The sequence below is a fragment of the Orbicella franksi genome, chromosome 4 (genome assembly GCF_964199315.1).
Source record: "Orbicella franksi chromosome 4, jaOrbFran1.1, whole genome shotgun sequence".
Lineage (NCBI taxonomy): Eukaryota > Metazoa > Cnidaria > Anthozoa > Scleractinia > Merulinidae > Orbicella > Orbicella franksi.
This window is the reverse complement of record NC_138148.1, coordinates 7,481,315-7,502,463: the sequence shown is the minus strand read 5'-3', so window position 1 is coordinate 7,502,463 and position 21,149 is coordinate 7,481,315. Positions and strand designations below refer to the sequence as shown.

Genomic DNA, 21,149 nt, shown 5'->3' with positions numbered 1-21,149 from the left:
CGAAGTCTTACTAGCTCAATGCAAGTGTCTACAGTTAGATTTAAAGTGAATTTATCAAATAACCATAAGTCAACCATGGAAAATAAATAGCTTAACAAAACCTTTTTCATCTGTTTTCTCTAGGGCGAAGAGAGATGTATTGGTAGAATGTAGGTGAGCCTCTGAAGACAGCCATCATTTTAAATTGAATTTTGGATCGGAGAGTTCAGAACTTTGCTTCTTGATGTAAGATGACTGTTGGAAACACCTCATCTACGACAAATCTATCCTACGATATTAGGGAGCTTAATTAAGCGATGACGTCGCCGACGCCGAGGACGCCTAGTCAAAAATGAATTCATATTTTAACAGTGAAATTCGCAATTGTACGCCCATGGCTCTAAAAACATGCTCTAGCTAAATATGCAATGACAGCGAACAATTCAATGCGAACAATTTGCCGTCGTCTTTTGCGTTCTTCAGACTACACCGAATTTCGTCATTTCACGTTGTTGTTTTGCAAAGGACGCCAAAGAAATGTTCAAAGATTTATAACGCACGTGCGCAGCTATTGTTTTTCTTATTAAACCTTTTGTTTGGTGACGTTCTCGTTGCCGTCGTCCTCGTAGTTTGCTTAAGCTCCCTATTAACAATTTAAACGGCCCTTACAGCTTAAGAGTGTTAATTATTAATGCATTATCAAGTTTGATAAAAACATTTTTTTAACAATAACTGTCTAATTTCTCGCGCGCTGATTGGCGCATTTTTATCATCAATAAGAGTACAGACAGATAACATTTTAATTTATGCAAGCTTTCAAGTTCAACTTTCAGCTGTCAAACTGTCAGCTTTTTAACCAATGAGATTTTATGGACTCTTTTAAGTAGCCAATCAAAAAGCGAGAAAAGCTATTGACAATGTTCGCGTCATTTTGAATAAAATTCACTTATCTTTGTTTACGGCAAGTTTACGGCGTCTTTTCCCCTCATTTATTCCCAGCATTTGACCATTTTGGGGTCTTGTTATTGTAAAAAAACAAATTGACGTCAGTTTTTTATGCGTCTGTCCTCTTATTGATGATAAATTACGTCATAATATTGCCAAAGTTTACTGCGGAACCACTCGCCTGCGGCTCGAGGTTCCAAAGCGACTTTGACAATGTTATGACGCAATTTATCATCAATAAGAGGGCAGACGCATAAAAAACTGACGTCGATTTATTAAATTGCATACAACACAACATGGCAATCAGGAGGATACAGGAAGGGGTGGATGGATGGTGGATAACAGAAACAAATGTTGACCTTTCTACAAGACTTCTTAAACAAATGTGAAATCACAGCAAATGAAATTTATTGCTAAACTCCGGAGGATGTAGCACGACTGCAGATTTGTCAGTTGACTGAGTGAGGGTAAAATAGGGTTGTTTATTTATCGAAGCAAAAACTAAGGAGTAAACGGAGAAGTAAAATCGTCAAAATCTATGCTAATAGACCAATTTCGATATGCTAAAATTCAGCCTAAAATAATAGACCTTAGTACAAGGCTCCGGGGAATAACTACAGGATTTATGGGGTTTATTCCTCAAAGCCTCGTGCTGAAGTCTATTGTTTTAGGCTGAATTTTATTATATCGAAATTAGTCTATTAACTGGATATCGAAACCTCCTTCACGGTTGTGTTTTTCTGTTTTAACGTGATGAATAATAAATGAGTTTGGGACGCCCACTTTTCAAATCCTGGCTAGCAAAAAGCAGGTTAAGCCTGTTTCCCAGTGCTTTCAACAATCACTGACTTCTAAATATATCTTTGAAAATTGTTTTCTGTAAAAAATACAGATTAGCAAGTTACATAAATGTATCTTGGTAACATGAATTCTACAAGGAAACCATTACAGTATCCCCTAGCCTTATAACCCCCACCCCATTCCCCTCAGGAGCCATGTGGACTCCAAAGAAAGGTGAGTTGCCATGTCTTGGATCTCTGTCCTCAGGGAGTCTTATTCTGAAATCAATCACAAAGCAAATGTACGATTAAAAGAAACTACGCACAATGTTTTACAACTTGTGCATTCTTTGGTAGAGTGAATTAAATCATAGACAACATCTGGCTATTGGCTTGTTCACAACTGGAACTACATAAATACGCTTTTAAGGCAAATTTTCTCTCAAAAATTTATTCACTTTAAAATATGATTATTTGGGGTGTACAAGGTCTGGGGTTCTTTCATATACAGTATATAGCTTTTAAGTACCGTAAATCCTCGAATTAGTGTCCCCCCCCCCCCTTGAATAAGCGCCCCCTCATTATAAGTGCCCCTCCTATCGGCCGAAATTTAAAATAGGCGCCCCCTAGAATAAGCGCCCCTTCCCTCCCCACCATTTTGTGGACAACTAATGACACAACAAAGGCTGCACAATTTTCGTCATGTAGTATTACAATTGTACGTTGTTTCAGTTTGTGAACACGTTTAGTGAACACGATTTGAACTTTAGGATCATCTTTTTATGTCAATAAACAGCTTATGTTGGTGTTTATGCATAGATGATGTATCAAAAAAATTATCATGTCAGGCCACAATTTGGGAAAAATTAAATAAGCGCCCCCTCGAATAAGTGCCCCCCGTCTACTCCTAAATTTGAAATAAGCGCCCGGGCGCTAATTCAAGGATTTATGGTAATTATATATTATGTTATTTGAACTCGTACTCAAGAGTGAGGACTATAACTTTTCACCTTGATAGCTTTCACTATCCAAATCCATGTCTTTTGTACTCTGCCTTGTGTTTCTTTACATTGTGTAGTTCCACAAAGACCCCCCCCCCCCACCCCTCTGTAAATTCCAATCAAGCCTTATACATTTCTTTAAATATTGTGGTCTTAAAGAACCCCCCACCACCCAGGACATTCTAATCCCTTCTGCGGGGTGTGGATATTTTCTGGAACAGCACATTTAAAGAAGGACACAACAATCTAAAGTTTAACAAACATGTTTCGGCAGATGCCTCTTCCATTTTCAGTGTGAATTGAATATAGTAAGCAGAGTGTTTCTTTACATTTGCATAGCCTTTAAGAGATAACAGTGAACCAAAACTTAAAGTTTCTAGCAAGGAGAATAAAATCTGATGTGGGCAGTCTGTAACTTAGGGTCTACATTGTGAAAAATTGCTGCATGTAATATAAGCCAATCCAATCCACCGTAGGAAAAAAGATGGTGGCTGTACATTTTACCACAATGCCTTGCGAACCTAACACAGCCTATAAGGTACAAAGAAAGCCAAATTTTTACAATATTTTTCTGTATGCTAAGGACATTGAGTAGCCTAGGTTTGAAGATTTTATAACGTTTCTGTACGTTTGTATGAACGTTGTTAAGGTTTTCATGCGCTAAGAATTATTGGTAAATGTACCAGTTGCCATCATTTTTCCTATGGAGGATTCCACACTGCTGAGGTGCTTGAGAAAACAAAAATATATCATAAATTCTATTACCTTCGCAAAGTAGCCAGAGGCTCATCTCCTTCCTTTTCTCCAGTTGCAGGATTGACTGTAGTGAGTATACACCTTAGAAAACAAATGAATCTCTTCTGAGAATAAAACTCTTTTAAAACTCTGTCAAGAGTTTTATTAAAAATATGCATACCGGTATTAATAATAAAAATATCATTGTAGGAGGTACAGGTTTTCACTAGCTCATAAACATAAGCACCATAATAACATTGTGCAGATGCAGTAGGAAGTTGATAATTAGCACCTTTTTTATTTATTGAGAAACTTTCCTAACAAAAGGCACTTCTTAACTGCACCTTACTGCATATGTTGCTCATGCTTAATACGAGTTTGAGAAAACCAAAGGATTCCCCTCTGATCCCTTTTGTGCACTTGACAATTTTGGCCTACTGATCAGTCATTGATGATTAATTAATTGATACAAATTAACTTCATAAAATAATACATGTTGACACTGCCTCACCTTCCACAAGGTTTAAGATGTCTAAATTCAACATCTCCTACTTTGATTCTCTTTCCTGCCCATTCATCCTACAGAAGAACAAAGGTTGTTAACATTTTAAGTAACAGGTCGTGAAAAAGGAAGCAATATTTTATTCCAAACAACATGAATTATATGACTGTAACTGTAACAATTATGGGTAGTCATGTTGCTGGTTACTGAACAAAGGATGGAAAAATGCTTTCTAACACCCAGAATTAATTGTCTTTCTGAATGAAATTAGAACAGGATCTCGCATTAACATTGAGGCAGTGGAACCTTAATCCACTTAATGGAAATCCTCTCTAAGTACAAAGTTAACATAGCCATGCTCCAGGGTAAAATACAACCCTAACAATTAGCCAACACCTCTCCTAAGGAGACGCTTTTTCAGGTCCTCATTACTAAGCGTTTCTATGTATAGTTACAGGAGGTTTGCTGCATGCACTTTTACAGTACATGGTGTTTAATAAGAAAACATTGAACATACATGTAAAGGTTAAGTCTGCATACAAGCCAAGGGGCCCATCAGGCCGGAGCTTATCCCAGTTTCTGTAGCATGAAGCAACTGAGAGTATCTCTACTCCCCCCTGGATGGGATGCTAGTCCATCGCAGGGTTACCCCCAGCATTAAGTTTGCCTAAACACCTGGGTTGATGACAAAAATTCACCTCTTCAAATCCTGCCAAGCCACTAACAACAACATTTGGACGGAATCTCTCCATTGTAACTGGTGATGGAAGTTCTTCATTAACTGCTGCTAAAGATGCCTCATTTGCAATCAGGTATGGAGCAAAATCTCCAAAAGACACCTCGTAAAAAAGAAAAAAAAAAAAAAGATGACTTATTTGACAGCTTAGAGCACACATTTCCAACCTTTCCCAGACTGGGAAGTAAAACAGGGATTGAGAAAGTGTAAAATAATATAATTTAGTGATTTCTTTTTCAAGGCCAAATACTCAGGTTCAGAAAGGGTAAAATAGACTGCATAACAAGCGTTCCCATACAAGAAAAGATTGTTATGAGAGTATAAGTGGAGAGCTTCTCCCCAATTTCTCAAAGTCAGAGTGTAGAGAAAGCACTTTGCTGGTGCCACAATTTTTGCTACTCTAACGCAGGCTGGGGTGAATAGTTAACTAACATCACTAAAGACAATATTTGCATCACAATTAAACAAATTGAACTAAATGTTCCCTTATAATATGTACATTGCAGTAAGTATGGTTTCAATTATAGGATTTGGAGATTTTCATAATGGTCCACCATTACAACACAGCAGGCTCTTATTTCAAATTAGGAAAACTAATGTGTAGGGATTTAAGTATCTTAATTGAGAACACAGCACAATATAATCAGGGACACTTAACCTTGGACCAGTCAACTGGAGTCAAACACATTAACTAAATAATAATATTATTGGCTTGAAGCGACTGCATCTTCTACCAAGAATACTTATTAAGGACGTTCACACTAATTGTTTCTGAGCATCCTTACTGCGCACACAAATTCACACGCCACATCATGCATGAGCGTGAGCGCTAAGTAATAAAATGAACAATGATAGGGTAGATGGCCATTGCTACAGCTTTTCCTGGATTTAACGTTCTTGGATGTTCGGTGACCCCTATTTTTTCTTTTGACGGATCATTCTCCACCGATTTTCTAAGTTCAGTGAAAAAAAGAACAAAATCTATCGACTAGAAGTTTGAAGTTTTTGCAAAATGCACCATTGACTTTCGTTCTTTTTAGCTCTTCATTTCTCTGTGTGACAGTTTTAAATGCTTCTTGAAGGGTTAAGTTTTGTGAAAATGTTGGTAAAATTTGGAAGTACAGTATTTACACAACAGACCCACTTCTACAAAATATGACTAAGATTGTTCGCCACCTTCAATATTTTTAACTATAAACCTCTGTAGACCATGCTGAGCTATGTGAGTAAATTTTTCAAAATTAGGGCGGTTTTCTACTATTTTATCTCTGAAACGAAGTTGGTGACCCCCAAATTTTTTTGCATTTCCCACACCAGTAACTCATTATCTGACCACAGTAAAAAATTTTAAAAAATCTGTCGACAGGAAAATTCTCGCGTGAACATCCTTAATATATAATAGGACTTAAGAAAAGAATTAATTTCCATTTATTACCTTGTCTTCTGGTAGCCCAACATCGCCCCACTTTTCATCTTCACAAATTACTCTAGGCTGAGACAGCTGATACATTTTATAGCCAGCTTTACTCAAGTAATTTGAGAACCACTGTGCCGCCTCATCTCCAACATATCGCCCTTCTCCATACATTCTCCAGACCCTGCGAAAAAAATTTTCAGAACACGTCTTTCTATCTGTATTTCAGTGAAAACGAGCACAGAGTGTGTTTTTTCACACTGCAGCATGTGTGACCAAAGCTTTCATGAGATATCTTGTAAGTAGATGAAAGCTAAATGTATGCCATTTAAAGCAGTCAACATGAGGACTGTCATTTGGTGTATGTTATAACAAGCGTCGGCAATAGCAGGTTGTAATGAAAATGAACTAATTTTTGGTTATGAAGTATCAGGTCTGCTAACTAGTACTCTTTGAAGATTTCCAGTTTCTGATACTTTGATTTCAGTTGTTCCCATACATTTCTTTGTAGCTTCAGACAGGAATGTAGCTTCTGTCTGTGATAGTGGGTGTCCATAATAGCAAGGTGTCCACAAGGTGAGAGTTATCAGTATTTTGCAAACTAAGGTGGTCCTAATATTATGCTGGTAAGAATTAACTAATCCTAACTTGAAAACAGACAGCACACTTACTACATGTATGCCAACAAGCTGGTATACACAGTGTACCTCGAACACTTACCGAATCCTCTTATATTCTTTTTTATCTGCTTTCAACACTATGTCCACTTTCAATGTTTCCATTCCTGGTGCATTTAGGCAGAGATATTTTTCATCCTCAAAGTGTGGAACAACCAAAGCTAACTTTGGATCTTTACGCTGAGAAACAAAGGCATCATTCTCATCCACAAGAATCCAGCGTCTTTAAAAAGAAAAATAAATAGATGTAATTAAAAATGTAAAATGTTTAGATGAAATATGAGGAAAATTACAAATTAGTGTTGTTTTGTTGATTGCGTGGTTACCTAGCTCGTGATCAAAATCTGCCTCACAACTAAAACGAGCCGTGTTTAGCACAAAATCTTAAAATTTCAACACTTTTGCAAGAATCTTCCAGTTTCACCCTATAAAACCTAACACGACATTGACGTATCAAAGCTGTAGAAGCTATATGCAAAAAGAAGCCGTATTTCTACGGCAAGAATGAAGCCCTTGCGCTCGTCAGTATTTTTAATTTAATTAATTAATGTACAAATCCAGCCAAATCCTTGTGGCAACCTCTTCGGCAAAACATACAAAGTTTCTGGTGGAAATATACTTGGGAGCGGCCGAAATGAAAAGTATTATCAATATTATTAAAAAAGACATTGATTAGTAAGTCATAAAAACACTTTCAGTGCTCCTGAAATAGTTTTTCATTCAAACAAAGATGTTTTCACTCAACTGAAACTATTTTCCATTCACCGAAATGATAGAAGTCAATACTCAGTTGAAAATCTTGCGATTATCGACTTTTATCGACAAATTGAACTTGTCGAATGAAAATTATCGAGATACATAGAGTACTAGATCCCCTTATTGACTTACATGTAACAAACTGACGTCAGTTTTTTATGCGTCTGTTCTCTTATTGATGATAAATTGCATCATAACATCGTCAAAGTGGCTGTGGAACCACCAGCCGCAGGCGAGTGGTTCCGCAGTATACTTGGACAATGTTATGACAAAATTTATTATCAATAAGAGGACAGACCCATAAAAAACTGATGTCAATTTGTTTTTTTACAATAAGACCCCAGAATGGTCCAAATAATGCCGGGACTAAATGAGGGTTAAAGACGCCCTAAACTTGCCGTAAACAAAGATAAGTGAATGTTATTCAAAATGACGCGAACATTGTCAAAAGCTTTTCTCGCTTTTTGATTGGCCACTTAAAAGAGTCCATAAAATCTCATTGGTTAAAAAGTTGGCAGTTTGACAGCCAGAAGTTGAACTTGAGAGCTTGCATAAATTAAAATTGTATCCGTCAGTACTCTTAGTGATGATAGAAATGAGCCAATTAGCGCGCGAGAAATTAGACAGTTATTGCAAAACACGTTTTCGATGATCGATTTTGATCAACATGTTATTTTCGGGCACGTTTTTGTCCGAAATTAAAATCGTCCGAATTTTTTTGCAAGTACTGTAGACTGTGTAGAGGACTTCGAATTTCATACCATGTAAACCGTGTTCTCAGTGTTCAATGTTCAATAAAATACCCAGATATTTAAGTATTAACCCTTGACGGGAATACGAACTCGTCTAACTTACCTATCATACTCCATTCCTTCTTTGAAGCATTTCACATCGTCCACACGAATTCCTTTGCAGGATTTGACAGGATAAATGAACAGGTCTGAAACTCGCCCCACCTCCTTGTAAGATCGTCTTCTCTCATTCCGTTCCCACCACAGTGCAGCAAGACCCGCTAAGACTACGACAGGCAAACCGAACAAGAGATATTTTGAGTAAGAGAAGGGCGCCATCAATGAAAAGTCCTTTTGAACGACTGCCTGCTGACTCGCTCCTGGCTTGGTAGCCTGGTCTGGCGGACTCAGGCCATAACAAATATGGCGTTCGCTGAACCAACAGAAAAGAAAGCGAGACTGAACACTGCTGTACTTGGTGAGGACATCTCATCAAAGTTTCAGACAAACCAACAGAACTCTGACGTTGAAGTCGATCTTCGTTCTTTCATAGAATTCAACAGCGCGAAGACAGTCGTACCCAAAGCAGTGCTTGCAGACGAATACACGCGGGATTTTCAAACAGGTTTCTCACTTGAGTTCGCTTGTAATTATCCGAGACTTTTCCTTCTAATTGAACCCTTACATTTAATTTTTCCAGTTCAAGTCTATGCTGCTGAAATAAGGGACAGAACGCAAACGTCACAACTCATAAGGTACGCCTTGAGCGAGCAACAAAATTAAAACGAGTTTCCTAAGAGATTTCCTTTTCTCGCGCGAATTTTTTCTTGATCTTGTTTAACTTTCTTTACAAGCTCGAACTAATGTTTTATTTTGCAGAACTCTCAACGATATTTTCCCTTTGTTGAATATGGGACATTTGAAAAGGGTTCGATGCCTCAAAAATGGTAAAGGTAAGCTTGCGTGGGTTCTGAGTTTCTCTGTGTATTTTATAAAAAAATCAATTTGCCGAACAACAGCAAATTTCCGTTAACCTTATTTGTTAATCAATAAACTTAATTTTTTATATTAAGATAAGAAAACGGCCGTTTTATAGAACGAGAGGGAACACTGTATTTGTAGTACAGAGAACGTAATTAAATATGTGTAAAAGGAATCGGCACCTTAAATTTTCCAAACTCCACTATGTCATCTCCCATATGGTCTAGCGGTTAGGATTCCTGGTTTTCACCCAGGCGGCCCGGGTTCGACTCCCGGTATGGGAATACACAATTTTTTTTTCTTCCCTTTAAACTGTTTTTTTTCCTTTTTGACTTTTTCTTTCTTTACTTTTATAAAAAAAAAATCTTTATATCTTTTTTATTTATTATTGTGCAGGTCCAGCAAATAGCCATACCCCCTCCACTCCACAGATGTGATTGGAATTTCCCACCTGGGGGTGGGGGTTCTCTGAGCCCAAAACATTTAAAGAAATGTATCAAGCTTAATTGAATTTCCAGAGGAATGGGGGTCTTGGAAAAAACCCCTTCTGTGGGGGAGGTATGGATATTTTTCTAGAACTATGCATTCTTCCATTTGAACTTTTTTCGCCTTCTAATCTTTTTCTTTTTCATTATTATAAAAAAATATATGTTCATGTCTTTTTTATTTATTGTATTATTGATTTGCAATTTTCTGAATTTCAGATTCGGTTCTTCAGATTGTTTTGCATTTGAAAGAAGACGGAAACATGGATTTATTTGATCCATCAATTGAGCAACTTTTAGAGCAAAATGGCATAGCAATAACATCTCTTGGACAGCCCTTTGTGACTGATGTTGCAAAGTTCCCACCACTGACAAGAGAACACTTTAATCAAGCTTCCAAGCTTTGGCCTGTCAACTTCCATGAGGATAAATGGTATGGTCGAGGTATTAGGTTATTTACTGGCTGTAACTGATAAGAAGATGGAGGAGGAGATAGGGGGAAGGGTGTAGGGTTTGGGTAGTGGTGAGAGCGCTTGCTTCTCACCAATGTGGCCCAGGTTTGATTCCAGCCTGGTGTCATATGTGGGTTGAGTTTGTTGTTGGTTTTCGCCTTGCTCCGAGGGTTTTTCTCTGAGTTCTCAGGTTTTCCTCCCTCCTGAAAAACCAACATTTCCAAATTCCAATTCGATCAGGATAGCGCACCTGCATGAAAACCAGTTAGGGTTGATGTGACTTCCTCCCTAAATATTATTTATTTTATTTAAATATTTAAATTTATTTAATATTTATTTATTTAACTTTTTGGGTAGAGCAGCATGCCAAAGTCTCTCTTGCAGATTTGGAAAAATAAATTAATTACATGTACATGATTGTATTTATACTTGAAAAACGATTGTGTAATTTATATCAAATGTAAACATAGACAACAAAAGTAGCCTCTTTTCAACCATCTCTTCTTGTTGCTTTGTTTGCATGACAGAAATCCGAACCAAATGCCTGCTAAGGTCATCCTGTTACATCACTATTAAAAAAAAATCAGACATTTTGCATGTCATCGGTAATCACTCAATTTTTTCTGTAGAACTGTAAGCAGTGGAAATCACTCTGAGTTCATAGAAATATAAAAACCTTGGACCTTAACGTACTCAATGCGAGACAGGTGTTAGTCCACTTCTGATGAGCCAAGTCCTGTTAAAAAAGTGTAAAACATCTTCTTCTCTTATTAGTATGTCACTATGAGTTATAATTATTTTATGGTGTTTAGTATTTCAAGAGCACTGAGAGGTGAATTATTCAATGAAGATGAAATTCTGGTCATTAAGAAGTTTATGAGGATGGCATTGACAGAAGCAGAAAAGGTGGATTCTGGAAAGGTGATTTGCATGAATTCTGGTTCATAGTTAATCATTAGACAATCTGTAATGTCATCCATGTACCCATCCATCCCAGCATTTTTCTTTCTGACATCCATCTGTCCATTTGTCCATCTACACTTCCACCCACCAACCATACATCTTTCTACCCACCCAGCAGCTCAATGAAGAGTTAGTTTGCATCAGCCATTAAATTTCAAGGCATGTTGTCTATGTAAAAAAGGCAACAGATCATGTGTGAAAGATGATAATTATAATGGGGTTTCATTGACATTTTCAGCGGGAGGGCAACTGGTTTTCATAGGTGGGCAAGACTTTTTTCAACTGAACTTCTTTATAAGAAAAGCTTTCCTCTAGATGGTCAAACTAGACGGGCAAAATTATCCTCCTAGCTGGTCGATTTGCCCAGTGCCTGGCCATTAATGGAACCCCTGCATGTATAATGCTTAATTAATATATTATCCCAATTCTGATTTTAGGACTTACATGTAAGTGTTTAATCTGCTTGAATGTGCTGGCCCTAGCCTTTTTGTGTCTTTTTTATTCATAGTTTCCTATAGGTGCTGTGATTGTAGACCCACAACGGAACCACCCCATAGCTATGTGTCATGACCTACGGTGTGCAGGACACCCACTTCAGCATGCTGTCATGGTCTGCCTTGATTTAGTGGCACACAGTCAGTCATCAGGGGCATGGCAGCTGGACTGCTTTGAGGAAAATGGAACATGGACATTGAAAAACAATGATTCACAACCACAGCAGAGAACTCAATGTTCTATTCATGGCAAGAGTCATTTTATGCTGGACTGTAACTCATCAGGGACAGGGCATTTAGTGGATATAAAATCAACTGATTGTAGTGAAACTCGTAACAGGTCAAGTGATGCTGATGACAAATCCAAGTCAGGGCCTTATCTGTGTACTGGATATGATCTTTATGTTACAAGGGAGCCTTGTGTTATGTAAGTAAATTATTTAATAGTTAGTTATTTAGTAGTAAAAGAAGACAAATTTATTCTAAGATAGTGTTTAATAGAAACCAAACAAGCTGTTTGTAAGGTCTCCCCTGTGTCTATCAATTTTAGTACATCTAATTCTATGGTACGTTCCAAAAAAGCAAAAAAAAGAAAGAAAGAAAAAGAAAGAAAAAGCTATCATTTGTAATTATCTTTGCTTGCCAAAGATTGATTGAAACTAAATTAATGCATTTATTTTATCTTAGAAGGAGATCTTAAGGTAAATATTTATTATATTTCCCTGAATTTAATTGATTGCATGTTGCAAAACATTTCTAGTATAATTTTAACCAGCTCATTTTGCAGGCTTCTTGCTTATTCTAAACTTACCTCTTAAGTCTAAAATTAATTTGCCAATGGCTACCCATTATATTGTGCTGTTCCAGGAAACATCCATACCCTTCCCACCCATGCAAAAACATTACAAAAATAGCTTTGGCTATAGTGGTGCAGTCCTCTGGAACAGTCTACCCTTAGCTGCTAGGCAAGCAACATCTCTGACTAATTTCCGATGATTGTTAATTAATTTCGACACAGCATTCATGTAAAACAGGCTTTAATTTAGTTTACTTTTCTTTAATACAGTCAAACCTGTATATAATGGTCACCCTTGGCAAATCGCTGGGTGACCGTTTTATACAGGGTGATCGCTATATACAGATCAACTTTACAGTAGACAGAAGGGCACGATTGTAATTCATGAAATCGTTTGGTGACCGTAATATACAGGGTGACCGCCATATACAGGGCTGTTATATACAGGTTTGACTGTAGTTAGCAATATTTTAAATCATAGAAGATTAATCTGTATACATAGTCTTTCGTAATAAGTTGTAGCTTTTATATTAAATTGTTAATGCCTGATGTATTTACCGTGTTTTTAAACAAAGATGTGATGATAATGGTGATGATGCATAGCTGGAGGGTTTCTTTGGCTTGAACCCCCACCCCCACTCCCTCGAAAGTCCAGTTTTGGTTTATACATTCCTTTTTAAATTTTGGCCTCTGAGAGCCCTCTCCCCCTAGCTTGGAATCTCTAAAACCCTCCATGGGGTGGGTGTGAATATTTTTTGGATCCACATGTTAGGATCCTGTAGATACAAGAGAGTGATACAGTGTGAAAAAGGATCTTTCAATGCAGAGTATTACAGGGCATACTATAGATGTAAGGGTCAAAACGCGTTTTTATTTTATTTTATTATTTTTTTCCAGGTGTGCAATGGCCCTAGTCCATTCCAGAATTAGACGGGTATTTTACGGTTGCACTGACAGTGTTACTGGAGCATTGGGCAGCAGATATAAAATTCATACCCAAGTGGGACTTAATCATCATTTTGAAGTATTCTGTGATGTCTTGGAGGAAGAGTGTAGGACTATTTTTGAGAAATCTCCTTCACAAGGAATATAAAATGTTACTGGAACATTGCATAATGTCTGGCAAATGTACTTGAATTCCTAAGACTGCAGTAATGAAGAACTCATCATCACCTTCTCATAGCTAACATGTAAGAAATGAATGACAGTTTGTGAGGAGAATTTACTGGTAATGTTTAGAAGGGTAAAAGCATTTTACTCTGATTATGAAACTACCAGTATTGACTGTGTGCATTATTCCTGTTTTCAATAACGGCCAATTTATTGGCCCTTGTAACTGCAGATGAGACGATGAAATTTCAATCTTAAGAGACCAGTTTTTATCGTCATACAAACATAGTGCGAACGCTTAGCTTGTGTCCACAATCAAATTAATTTCGAGAATCAATTATTTATTGTGTCAATGAAGAACAAAAGGCATTGAAGGAATCGACAACTTGCTGACGTCACGCATTCCGACTCATTACTGTGTTAGTCAAGTTTGAGCGGGCTTCATTTAATTTACGATTTTCTAACAGAGGGAGGAATATTCACGCAATATCGCTTATTGAAGGAGGCTGTGAGGTAACTCTGTGGCCCTTTTTTGTGTTACAAGCGTCTGTATTTCCCTAGAAAGGAAAATGGACAAGAATTACGCGTTAGCCATTTCTGTGGCAATTGCCGTTTTGGTGCCACTTTGTGTTTCGCACGTAAAAGCTGCTCCTTTGAACGAGACTGTGGTTTCAGCAAATGTATCGTCTGTGAACACGACATCAAGCAATGGAAACTCTACTCTGCAGAATTCAACTGCTGTTAACGCAACTACATCGTGTAATGCAACGATTTCAAACTGTACGACGCAAAACTCAACTTTGCAAGCCAACGCAACTATGATCCACATCAATTTGACGGATATTTGCTCACCAAATAGGACACAACCGCTTCCTTCGTGCAATGGCACTACGTTGAATCTTACCAAACACTGCGATACGGTGAAGGCGGGTAATCTGTCAGTCGTTTGTCGAAATGTTAGCGTTAATAGTTCCACAAGCCTCTCTGCGGTTTCCAACACAACGCAATCTCCCGCTACATCGAATGTTACAAATAATTCCGGGAATTATTCAATTGTGAACGTAACATCTTCGATTAACACGACCGCAACTGCTCCACCAGCGAAAAACCCGAACGCAACTTCGACAAATCAAACACTTATGTCTGCGGCTAATGGAACATCGACACAGAACGTTACAGAAGTAAAATCTAACACAACGTCTCCCGGGACATCTCCAAACTCGACTGCTTCGACCAACAATTCCACAACAAATGGAACCGTTGCTACCCCAACCTCAATTCTGAACGCCACACATGTAAATACTACAGAAACGTCGATCACAAGCGCAAAAGAAACAAGTACAAAATCCATAACAACTACACAGGAATCAACTTCGGAAGTGACAACTACACAGCCTTCTACGGCAAGTACTACAACGAAAGAATCGACAACTGAGAAAACTTCAGCTTCTACGACAGAATCTTCTCCTCCGAGTACAATAGGAAGTACGACGAAAGAAAGTACTACGGAAGAAAGTTCAACGAAAGGAAGTACAACGAAAGAAAGCACAACACAAACTACTACAAAAAGTACGACGAAAAAGGAGACAGTGAAGACCGTTGAGACCACTACAACAACACAGGAAAAATCTTCCCAAACATCGAGTGAAGACGAGTCTTCCACTGGTCAACACACAAGTGAGTTTTTAATTGCAGTCTAAATAGGAAGGTTCCTACTGCTGTTTTAAATTTGAGAAGAAAAGAAAAAAATATATGGAAAGGCAATTTAAACATCTACATTCGAGGAACTTGTGGTTACAAACAAAAAATTTCAAATTTGACATTTTTGACAACTGTTTAAGAGCACCTGTTAAAATAATTTGCATGTTATCTGCATCTGCTGTAGTTGGCGGTATTTATGAACGAAAGAATATGTTCATGTCCTCTTTGCTTATTAGCCAGAAGCAAATTCGATATAAAGTAGATCATTGTTGCCAAGTAGGGTGGACTGGTATCCTGTTAAACCAATACAAACCTCTGCAAAACATGCATATTAAGGTTTGTAATTTATGCCAAGCATGGTAGAAAATTTCATGCAATAGTACAAGCTCTTGGAAGCAACTTTGCAGTTTGTCTGGCCTGGCTGTGTAAGGAACATACCACAGCCTCCCACAATGAGCTCACTTGTGGAAGCATGCAGGTGAATCAAGCTTTGGAAGATGTTAGTCTAAACAAACTCATAAATCTTAGCAGGTCTGATATTGGTTTAGATACCACAAATATTGACCACAATTTATGAATATAACTGTTGTTTATTCAGTGTGGAAAATATGCTGAAAGAACAGGTTGTGGAAAAAATATCTTTGCACTTACATGGCTACATGAACAGTTGCGAGAAATTTAAAGCAGAAGTGGGGAAATGTTGGATCATACTGACAATAGCTTATAATCTGTCCTACTGTATTATGATGCTTTTGACAAAAACTTTAATTTTTCTAGATTGTTTGTTGGTCTGCGGACACATATACTGTGGCTTATGTGGCAGAGTCACCGAGAAATTGTTTAGACCTACTGAAATGGCAATTACATCGTTTTGTTAGAAGTACATGTATAGAGTGAGACATACATTGTAGACATAACAATTTTTCTTGGACACTTGTGTCTAAGGGGGAAAGGCACAATGAGGTTAACCTTACCACAAGACAAGGCTGGACCACAACACCATTAACTCTGCACCCTACTCTTTGCAATAAGTGTGTGGGTTCTTTAACGTCTCCAGCTAACCATGTAACATTGAAGATGCAGGAGGTTGGGCCTACAGTTTATAGTCCTTATTCGAGAAGACTTGAATGTCTAACCATTTGCAGAATGTAATTACAAAGGCAGCACATTCTCCTCAGTTATTTTAAGACCCTGAGTGTTCGTCCAGTCTGGGGCGCAAACCCTCAACCTCCCGCACAGCAGTATATCACTTTGCCAACTTTACTAACCAGGCATCAGTATGTACATATGTAATAATAATATTGTTATTTTTTGTTGTTTGATTCTTTCAGTGCCATCTCCTCAAGATGATGAAAAGGTATTCATGACATTTCATTGTTATATGGAAATTTTCCAAATTTGTTGTTTATTGGCCATTTCATATACAGTCATAGTTTTAACAGGCATTGTATAATAAGTTGAATTATTCTTGCAACTTATGATCACAAATAGATGACATCATTAATATCATTTTTTTGTTCCTTTATTATATAAAACAAATAGATTATGTGTTGTGGTGTGTTTGTTCAGTAACTGATTAGATGTCAGTGACACACCCAGCTATTGCCTTGTGTGTCACTTTTTTTGTTCTTACCACTTTTTTGTTCTTACCACATTTTGATATTATCTATGATCAATTACTGAAGAGAAGCATCGTAACATGGAATCTAGACGTTGAATACATGACATGTAACAATTATTCCACAAGCGCGCATTGGATGTGAGATGGTAGATAGCCAATGAGGCGCTGGCTATAATCATCTCATATTCAACAAGCGCAAGTGGAATAATTGTTTTATTGAAAATGCCCCCAAAATGCGTAGTTCCAGAAAACATCCATACCTCCCCGACGGAAAGGATTTTTTCCAAGACCCCCCACCCCTCTGGAAATTTCACTTAAATTTGATACGTTTCTTTAAATATTTTGGCCTTAGAGAACACCCCCCAGGAAATTCCAATCCCTTCCGTGGGGGAGTATGGATATTTTCTGGTACTGTACAGTATAGAAAACTAAAACTAAAATAAAAATGCCCGAAAAAACTCACATGTACGCTTACAACATTTCTGGAGCATGGTATGATGGCTCATAACCCATGATAACTAAGCAAATAAAAACTCTCAAATTGTATTATCCAGTGATCCAGTTTTTATAATTAAAAGTAGATACTCATACCTCTTGAGGAAAAAAAATTGTTGAATTTGTGTTTACCACAGCTACTGACCAAATTATTTGAAATTACACCTTGCAGAACGTGCAATTTTTCTACGTAAATGTGCTCATTCCAGTTGGTGCTGGAGCATGTGCTGCTCTTCTCATCGCATTCTTGGTTGTGCTGTGCAGATGTTGCCGCAGGAGGAAATTAAAGAAAGTTCGCTACTTTGGAAAGGTAGTTACATGCATGTACATGTAATATAATTTTGGTTGAATTTGATGTCTGTTAGAGCACTGAAGCCTTGACACCCTGCACATATTTTGAACAGAAAGCTAGGAGAAGAGGGAAGTCCACGTGTATCAATCTTCTTTATGTTTCATGTAATTTACATCTGTAGCAGATTGTTTCATCCAATTACCAAATAGTAAGCAAATTTGGCAACTATTAGGCGAGTTCAAGAAATACATGTGAAATTTGAAAACAAGTATTGAAATGAAGAACTAAGATTCAGACTCTCCTTAGCAGGAATATCACTAAGGACTGACTGCCAGCTAATTTCACTGGCTAAAAGAGAACTTAAATCTGGCTGAAATTTCACACAAAAACAGAGGCTTTGGTAAACGTTGGAGCTTCTCAAGGCCAGAAAAGCCAGCTGGGCTTGTTAATGAGCTTGTTCAGCATTTTCTTAACTTTATCCCTGCCTTTAATAGAATAGGATGTTATTGTAAATTTTATTGTAATGCTGGGTGGAAAAAAGAGTTGGAAGATAAATTTTATAGTAGTAATGTTTAGGTGTTGGACTCCAGATTTAGAGGGTTGTTTTGATGAGCAAGAGGTTTTATTTTTACTTTGTATCCGTTTTTGTAAGGGCATAAAATAATTAATGGTATAAACAGGTCCAGCATATTGTTAAGGCAAGTTACTAAAATGCCAGGGATTAGACTGCAGTAAACTAACATCTGATTCAGGGGTAGTGGTAACACTTTATAGTACAGAAACCACCCTGCCTTCAAAAATACTGACAATGGTCTTCATTTCATCAGGCACCAGGCCATCTAAACATGGACGAGTTGAATTTGCTCTCACCTTCCAGTGATGAGGAATGATGCACTTACTGCAGAAATACTAAACAGTTGGAAGGGACTTTTACAGACCAGACCTCCAGAGGTGCAAAAGGACTGTTTTAATAAATGTAAATTTAAATCATCAAATAGATGAAAGGAGAAGATTGTAAGCTGTTACACAGACATGTTACAGAAGGACAGGAAGTACACAGCAAAGAAAGCTAGCAGCTATGCATTGTGGAATTAATCTTAAAAGCTCACTGTGAGATAGCGTACATACAGAGGTTCTTGAGGAACAAGAAAATGGCAAAAGGAAAGTAAAGCTTTTCAATTTGGGTGATTTGGGCTAATGACAATGGAGTGGAATGCAGCGGCATTAAAGAGAACCTCCTGTAAAGATTTCATTTAAGTTCACTCTGGGGCGTGATTGATTCTGATAGTAACAGAAGTCACCCCCAAAAAGCAACAGTCTTGCTTCAAGTTGGCACTTTAGTTTAGATGCTCTCAGACAAGTTCTGATTGAAAATATACAAAAGCTGGATGCATAGCCAAGTCTGATTTTATTTCTTCGTCTATGCTCACTCTTTCACTTAAATTGTGTCACTCCCATATAATTTTGGCTTTGTATACATGTCTGAGAGAATCAAAACAACCAACTTGGCTCAAGTCAAGGTTTGCCCATTGCTTTAATGTACCACTATTTGACGCATCTTCATGTATTTCATGTTAAATATCAGCAGCAAATAATTATTTGGGCTTATTTTAAGTTTACCGTATAAGATGGTTTACACCATTTTCTTATAGTGATTAGAATGATTAGTTGATATTGGTTGTGCATGGTTTCTCAGCGCAATATTCTTAGCCTTGAGAATTCAGTTGACAAATCAGAAGTATACATGATTGTTGAGCCGATCGATTTAATTAAATTTATCCACACTCTTTTAAGGACAGTGCCTAATAAATTCAAAGGTATTTCCCTAAATTGGGACTCACTCTGGAAAAATGTCGTAACTAACAGCTAGTTTTTTTCAGCTGGAGTGGTTATCAGTTAGTGGTTAGTGATATGATGCTATTCTGGTGTTCCTAGTTTTAGTACAGGTTCATTAACTTGATTTGGTCATAGTAGGAAATTTTTGCTTTCATTGAAGTGGCACACTAACTAGCATAGTAGATTTTGTCAATTTCAGCTCTCAGCTCTCACATGGCATTTGAACCATGTCTTGTATGATGCACAGAACGTATGCGCACTAACAAAAGTAGGCACTGTCCCTAAAATAGTTATAATATTTATAATAGTTAAAATAGTCATTATCGTTATAAAATAGTTGAAAATGTTGAAGGGTAACTTTGGGTTTGTTATTTATTAAGGGGGAACAGCATGTATATGTGCTTGTTTTTAAATACTTATTGAAGGTTGAGGAAGCAATAAAATAGGGGGACTGGAGGTGGGAAGAAGCCAGCACTAGCAAATAGACTACCCCAACACAAAATCACTTCAAGTTTGGGTTAGTCTATTTTGCTGTCAGTGTATCATTAGCCAAAATCTAGTTATTTAGAATGTTCAGCAAATCGACATTTGTCCTCTCTTACCTCAAATTCACTAATCTTCTTCGTACAAATTCCAAAAATTCTCCAGAATTTCTTTAAAATGTATGCAAGCTACCGTGCTCTTGTTCCAGGGGGGCAAGAAAGATAGACCCTGGGAGAAAACCTGCTTATCCTCAAAGATTGTTATGTAAAGACACTTTTCAGGTACATGCTTGGCCAAAAACTAGTGGCCTATTTTCCTGGAAGTATTTTATTTGTTGCCAGGCAATCTGGACTGACAGACGCATTCGAAAGTAATTCATAATAATATGAGACCCCCTCACCCATCCACTCTTTTTAAAGTTACCTGTGTGTTAATTTATCTGTTTTTTTAACAAAATTTATTTGCAAAATTTACCTCTCTTGATTGAAATTGGTGCTACAAAGGTGATGCATTTCCAAGACTACTCGATGGTAATGGTACATGTAAACCAGGCCTCATTGGTCCACATTTGAAAGCATTGTGGCCTCTTTTCGGCCCAAACTGCATGAAGACCAGAACCCGTAGCTGAGATATTTTGAACTGAGACATGTTATTAAAATTTTAGAAAAAAACAACACGGAAGACGAGAGAGAAATTTTATTGTGTGTGTGTTTGTGATTTTTGTTTTTTTTTTTCTGAGAGTTATCACTTGCCTTCCGCTATTAACATCTATCGGAGGTTTTAGAGTTATGCTATGAATAAATAAAACTTTTTTGTTGAGTTTAATTAATAAAAAAAAATCCTGAAGTCTATTCGTTTGAGTGAGTCACACAAATAACATCCATGTGCCCAACATTTTGTTTTTATAATAGCGTGGTGCATGTCAGATGCCGGGAAAACAAAACGAAATCAGGAACAGACGCGTTTGGATTAACGAGAAGGTAGGAAATGGATGACTGCCACGGCATTGCACGCAGTAGTGTTGTAGATGTAAAGATGGACGCCAGAAAACTGCTCTCGTGCTATGTTACCAACGTAAAATGGCAGATATTCAGCAAAAGATGAGCGATGCAGGACGAGTTAGACCGGGTCAATTTCATCCCACTGCCGAGTTCTGGACGGCAGCTATGTATTTATCATTTATCT

The 21,149-nt window shown here is 37.5% G+C and overlaps 3 protein-coding genes, 1 long non-coding RNA gene and 1 other non-coding gene across 6 annotated transcripts in view; 3 read left to right on the top strand and 2 right to left on the bottom strand.

Moving 5' to 3' along the window:
- Positions 1–21,149, bottom strand: part of LOC145484479 (uncharacterized) — a 154,267-nt gene that overhangs the window by 10,647 nt on the left and 122,471 nt on the right. The window lies entirely within an intron of this gene.
- Positions 1,215–8,594, bottom strand: LOC145484463 (mitochondrial amidoxime reducing component 2-like). Its single transcript, XM_081463084.1, has 7 exons — positions 8,380–8,594; positions 6,812–6,991; positions 6,113–6,275; positions 4,640–4,780; positions 3,951–4,018; positions 3,470–3,541; positions 1,215–1,982 (listed from the first exon to the last, which is right to left on the bottom strand). Exons 1-7 carry the CDS (start codon positions 8,592–8,594, stop codon positions 1,856–1,858), a joined length of 966 nt encoding a protein of 321 aa, XP_081319210.1. The 3' UTR covers positions 1,215–1,855.
- LOC145484426 (tRNA-specific adenosine-34 deaminase regulatory subunit adat3-like) lies at positions 8,664–13,683 on the top strand. 2 transcript variants are annotated; one of them, XM_081463048.1, is made up of 8 exons: positions 8,664–8,733; positions 8,809–8,880; positions 8,956–9,010; positions 9,135–9,208; positions 9,941–10,154; positions 10,986–11,094; positions 11,645–12,057; positions 13,324–13,683. In XM_081463048.1, the coding sequence occupies exons 1-8, from the start codon at positions 8,679–8,681 to the stop codon at positions 13,517–13,519; spliced, it is 1,188 nt and encodes a 395-aa protein (XP_081319174.1). In that variant the 5' UTR covers positions 8,664–8,678; the 3' UTR covers positions 13,520–13,683. The 2 variants fall into 2 exon arrangements, with proteins under 2 accessions (XP_081319174.1, XP_081319173.1); XM_081463047.1 differs by having other exon boundaries at positions 8,679–8,880.
- Trnae-uuc (transfer RNA glutamic acid (anticodon UUC)) lies at positions 9,449–9,520 on the top strand. Its single transcript has one exon. It is a non-coding gene; the product is annotated as a tRNA-Glu (tRNA).
- On the top strand, positions 13,826–20,783 carry LOC145484422 (uncharacterized). The gene is made up of 4 exons (XM_081463041.1): positions 13,826–15,213; positions 16,569–16,594; positions 17,526–17,663; positions 18,473–20,783. Exons 1-4 carry the CDS (start codon positions 14,106–14,108, stop codon positions 18,533–18,535), a joined length of 1,335 nt encoding a protein of 444 aa, XP_081319167.1. The 5' UTR covers positions 13,826–14,105; the 3' UTR covers positions 18,536–20,783.